General features: G+C 33.4%; 1 protein-coding gene across 1 annotated transcript; it reads left to right on the plus strand.

Moving 5' to 3' along the window:
• The first annotated feature begins 213 nt into the window (after nt 1–213).
• LOC104905528 (hypothetical protein) lies at nt 214–4,274 on the plus strand. Its single transcript, XM_010694110.4, has 2 exons — nt 214–761; nt 3,540–4,274. The coding sequence occupies exons 1-2, from the start codon at nt 682–684 to the stop codon at nt 3,928–3,930; spliced, it is 471 nt and encodes a 156-aa protein (XP_010692412.1). The 5' UTR covers nt 214–681; the 3' UTR covers nt 3,931–4,274.
• The last annotated feature ends 956 nt before the right edge of the window (nt 4,275–5,230 follow it).

Consider the following 5,230-nt stretch of genomic DNA (forward strand, 5'->3'; position numbering starts at 1 on the left):
GAAATCTCAGGGATAGAGCACTTTTTTTTCCTTATTTTAAATGATATTTTTCAGTTAATTTCTTGTTTTAATTGTATTATTTGGTCTTTTATTAAGCGTGTAGGTAATAAGGTTGCTTATTTATTAGCTCATCCTCAATCTGTTGAGATGGGTGTTCATATCTGGTACGATGATTTCCATTCTTTTGTTACGAATATTGCTCGGTCTGATCTATTAATCTAAACCCTTTTGCGGTTTTCCTATATAAAAAAAAAAAAAATTAGTCAATCAAACATTGTTTTATTATGAAATCTAGGCCCTCTATCATGAATTATGGGACCTCACAAACAGACGTAAAAGGCGTGTGTCCCCGCCCCAGTGTCGGGTGTCCCAAACTCCCAACTCCCATCACCCCATGGTCTCATTCTCAAATTCTCATCACTTTCATTCATTCAAAGTCTTCCAGCAACTCTAAAAAGTCCAAAGAAACATAAACCTGCTCCTTCTCAATTCTTCCCAGCAAAGTTTCAGTTATTTTTTCTGAGCAACGGTCAGTCAATAACACAATCCCCACGATTCCCAGCAACGTCAACCACGTTCCCTCATCTCTCTCTCTCTCTCCTTAACTAACACTTTGTTGCTAACTTTATTTTTGCTTAATTGAGAAGAAGATAAAGAAAATTTGGGCACTCAGATTAATTAATGGAAACTACACATATTGAAGGTTACCTTACTTCCAGCTACAGAGAATCTTTTGCTTCTCAAAGACATGTTTCTTACAGGTTTCATTCTCTTCTTTAAACCCTTTATAAATTATTATGATCTGGGCTTATTTTATTTGGAGTACTCAGATTAATTGATCAAATTGAATTGGGTTTCTGAGATTCTTTTGATTCTGTTCTTGTATCTTTAGGGTTCTTTTTTTTTTTTGATGGGGTTTTTTTTTTGATGAATTGGGTCATAAATTGAAAGAATTTGGCTCTTTAGAAGAGTGGATATTCAATTGATGAAATAAAAAAGAAAGTTTTTTACTTTTTTTGGCTGCCCAATATTTGTTTCTTGGTGTTGTGATGTATTTTTTTGATGGTTCTTGTTTTGGAAGAAATGGAGTATCATAGTACTTACTTTTTGTGGGAATTTTATCATATGGTTATTTTAGAATTAGCAATAAAATTAAGCATGCATTTGTAAAATTGTAACACAAGAATGAATTTAAGATGCCTGGGTGCTTGAGGAATGAGGAGGAATAGTTTGTATTAAGTAAGCTTTATGATAGTGTTCTTACTATCTTTAGCAAGTCATAAGATAAGAATTCTTGAAGTATTCCTAGAACTTAAACTGAACTAACCTGTTCAGTGGAATCAACAAATGAAATGTCTGCTTGTATCCTTTTTGGAACCTGAAATCAACCTACTTAGGTCATATTTTCATTGGACGATAAGCTATTTAAGGGTGCGTTCTCATTACTTGAAATTCGCTGAACTTATCGGAACTTAATATAACTTATATTTACTTATTCCTTCGTGAAACTTGTTTTTTTTGTAAGTTGAAGAGAGCACGCCCTTATATTGGTCTAATTAGCAATTTGGGACATTGTTCCTGATAGCAGTTGATACCTTCTTTCTCTCCTCTCTGCTTTTTTTTGTGTTGAAAAGTGATTATTCTTATGAAAAAGGCTGATAATTAATGGAGGAAGAAAGGTGGTTAGGATGTGATTGGCCAACTGCCCATTGTCTTCCATGTGCAGTAATAGCCTTAGCTGAAGAGTACTGAGATGAGATCAGATTCCCGTTTTCCCCCCTATTTTGAAGGGAAGAATAGGAAAAAGGGTTGAAAGACTTTCTAAAAGTCTGCTTTTCTTTTTGCTCCAACTTTAAGTTTGTCTTAAACATGGAACATATATATTCCTTCGTTCTATATTAGAGGTCTATTATGCACAAGTTTTTTAGAAAATCTTAGTCGATACATTGGTATTTAGAACTGACAAGTAATCGAACAAATGTTAGCACATCTGTGGTGTAGATGACAGATATTATGGAATGAGAATGGTTAATTAGATGGTAAAATAATATGGAACTAAAGGAGTATGTTACTTAGGCTTGCCAAAGCTGTCATACTAAGATAGAGTTTCTGACATGGATACACCTATTTTCGATCCCTAGGGTTTTTGCCATCTTTGAACAACACTGTATCGGAAGATAGGTGAAGTATCAAAGTATGTTAGGCACATCATATGCTGAGTGCTATGATGCTATATTCTGATCATTTTGGCTTCCAAAGAATGTTTCTTTTCTGAAAAACTCGCCTTGTTTCAATTTTAATCAACACCTAATAGAGGTGAAATGTACCATGCCTATTCTTGTTAGTCATTCTGGTGAATGATATTGTTGAAGGAACCAACGAGGCGACGACAGCTATGGTGGTAAAAGGCACAATAGTATTCTAAATTTAGCTGCTTTTGTGATAACTTCTTTAAAATGTGCTGGATTTAGAACATCATTGACTATCTATTCCAATAATTGAGAAAAGGATATAGAGAAATGGATTGTCATCAAGTTTGATGTTGTTGGGACTGTCTTGGCGATTTGTTTTTTGAACTTCTGAGTAATTGGTTATGGGAAGTTTCTTTCTTGCAACTAAACTAATGCTGCATAAAATTTCAAGAGACTGTATCGTCATACTCTCATAGATACTCATAGTATTTAGTAAAAGAACGAATGTATATATATGAAGTTTCTCAAAAGAACTCCTAGAATAAGTATGCCGTCATACGATGGGTCAGATGATATACTTGAAATGCTGACATGTCTCAGTTGCAGAGAAGATTTTTCAAGAATTTCGAACCAGGTCATGCTGGGTGGGATGTAGGTGTCGCTTGGAGAGGAGGGGTTGAACAGCTACATTCCACTTATTAGTGCTTTTTTATGGTTCAAGATCTTGAACTAGAGAAACTTCTATGCATTCCATAAGCATGTATTACAATTTTTACATATGAAAATGCGACAGAACGAAGGGCTTTGAGTTGATGCCTTTTTTATAAGTAGACTCTGCCTACCCAAAATTGAAAAAGAGAAAACAATAGGCATATTCTATTTACTTCAATGATGGAAACTGGAAGGGGGGGGGGGGTCCTGCCTTTCTGCATTGCTTCAAATTGCTGTCAAATATGACTGGTGACTTGCAAACCCTAGAAATTGTATTGCAGATCTATTTGGTGATTATGATAATAAAATTTCATGTTTAACTTGTCTAAATATTTAGTTGGCTTATTTTATTTTTGGTAATTTGACCTTGATACATTTTCCTTATTGTTATTGAGTGATAGGACCTTGAGTGTTTGATTGATGAGTTTTTGCATTGCTTCAAGTTCTTGGAAAATTTGATTGATGACTTGGAAATCCTATAAAACTTTATGAAAGCTCTGCATGGTTGAAGATTTTAATCATGAAACTAATATTTTGAAACAATATCCTTGATACCTTTTCTTGAGTGTTACTGGTTGATATGATCTTAAGTGGTTTCTTTTATGACATGTTACGAACTTTTTGTGTTTCATACAGCTGTGGTGCATGTGGTTATGAGCTGAATTTGAGCTCTTCTAACCGGAATACTGCAACTATTGGCTCGAAATATGGAAAATCTATAAAGAGAGGGATCATCTCATTTTTCCAAATTGATGAGAGCAGATTTATGAAGGTTGATGATGTCAGATGTATACCTTATTTCATATCGAAGAATTCTTGGGGTTTATTTCGTAGAAGAACCAAACTCCTTTGTCGCAAATGTGGAAACCATGTTGGCGAGGCTTATAATGATAAAAATTGCTCTTATCCACTTGTACCTGATGATACAAATTCTAGTGAAGCTGTCACTCACAGAAAATTTGACATCAGAATCCGTGCATTGCAACCATCATCCGCCGATCAAACTGGTACTCCTCTGGTTCATTGATGTAGAGAGAGTGAGTTTCTGTTATGCACTTTGTACCATTTAGCTGTATTAATTGTGAATGCCAAATGATCATCAAATGGGTTCAGCAGCTCAATTGCACATAATCAAGAGCACCTCTGTGTATGGTGAAGAAAAAGACGGTAATTATGTTAAGATATGTTTTCTTTGTAAACTGTACAGTTTTCAAGTGATATAGGAGTATTGTGTTTGAAAAAAGGATGATGTTTAGTAGAGTGAATCCAGGATTATGCAAATTTGAAAGCTTAATTTTCGTGTGCTGCAGGAAGATTAATTTGTGATACGGGGGAGTAATGTTAAATTGATGAAGTGACTTTATTTATCTACCTTAATATTTCCTCGTTCTTTTATAATTATTCCCCCCGTCTCATAATATAGTGCTTGTGTCTTTTTTTACACGGTCTCCAAGACGTAATTTTGACCTTTAATATCTTCAATTTTATATTAATAAAAAAATATAAAAATTTGATGTTATGAAACTATACATTGAGACGAATCTAACAAGATCCCACATGAATATGTTTTTTTATATATACAAATGAGAATATTCGGTCAAAAATTTTAAAGTTTGATCGACCTACCAAAAATAAAGTAGACACTATATTATGGGACGGAGCCCGCGGAGGGAGTATAACGTTTTCACTATTAGAGTGTTCATATTCTAACTTTGAATGTATTGCTGCTGCCTGCTGATATATGGATAAAATAAGTTTATCATGAAATATATTGTTGGAATACTGTAAAATGTATATGTCTTTTGTTCCTTTCATAAGCTATCAAATTGGAGAAGTAAAAGCTTAAAGTAGAGATCATAACTCATAAGGTAGAACTTGTAGAAATACTACTATACGCATATTTATATACGGATGTCGGTTTCTATTGAACTAATTTTTCTACAAAGACTCGTATATGGATGTTTGTTTCTATTGAACTAATAATTACTTCCTCTGTTTTTTTTTTTTATCTTTCTCACTTGGAATCTTGACACTATTTATACGAAACTTCTTAATTTTTTTTTCAATTTATAAGAAAAAATATAGTTATGTAAGATCTTGTTTGATTCGTCTCAATTAGTATTTTATTAACGTTCAATCGTTATAATTTTTACTAATATATAATAAAAAATATTTAAGTTCAAAGAGGTGTATTTTGAGATGTGCACCAGAAAGTGAAAATGATTAAAAAAAAAAAAAGAACAGAAGAAGTGTCCTAGCCCGAGGTGTGCCCAATAAATAAATGTCTCAAGTTTTTAACAAAATAAAGAGACTAGCACTAGGTATGT

The sequence above is a fragment of the Beta vulgaris genome, chromosome 1, assembly GCF_026745355.1.
Source record: "Beta vulgaris subsp. vulgaris cultivar EL10 chromosome 1, EL10.2, whole genome shotgun sequence".
In the NCBI taxonomy this organism is placed as follows: Eukaryota; Viridiplantae; Streptophyta; class Magnoliopsida; order Caryophyllales; family Amaranthaceae; genus Beta; species Beta vulgaris.

What these genes read in the sequence shown, in the direction of transcription:
- LOC104905528 (XM_010694110.4), top strand. Translation starts at nt 682, where the DNA reads ATGGAAACTACACATATTGAAGGTTACCTTACTTCCAGCTACAGAGAA. An exon ending in CAAAGACATGTTTCTTACAG is followed by an intron (nt 762 to 3,539) that starts GTTTCATTCTCT and finishes TGTTTCATACAG; the next exon opens with CTGTGGTGCATGTGGTTATG.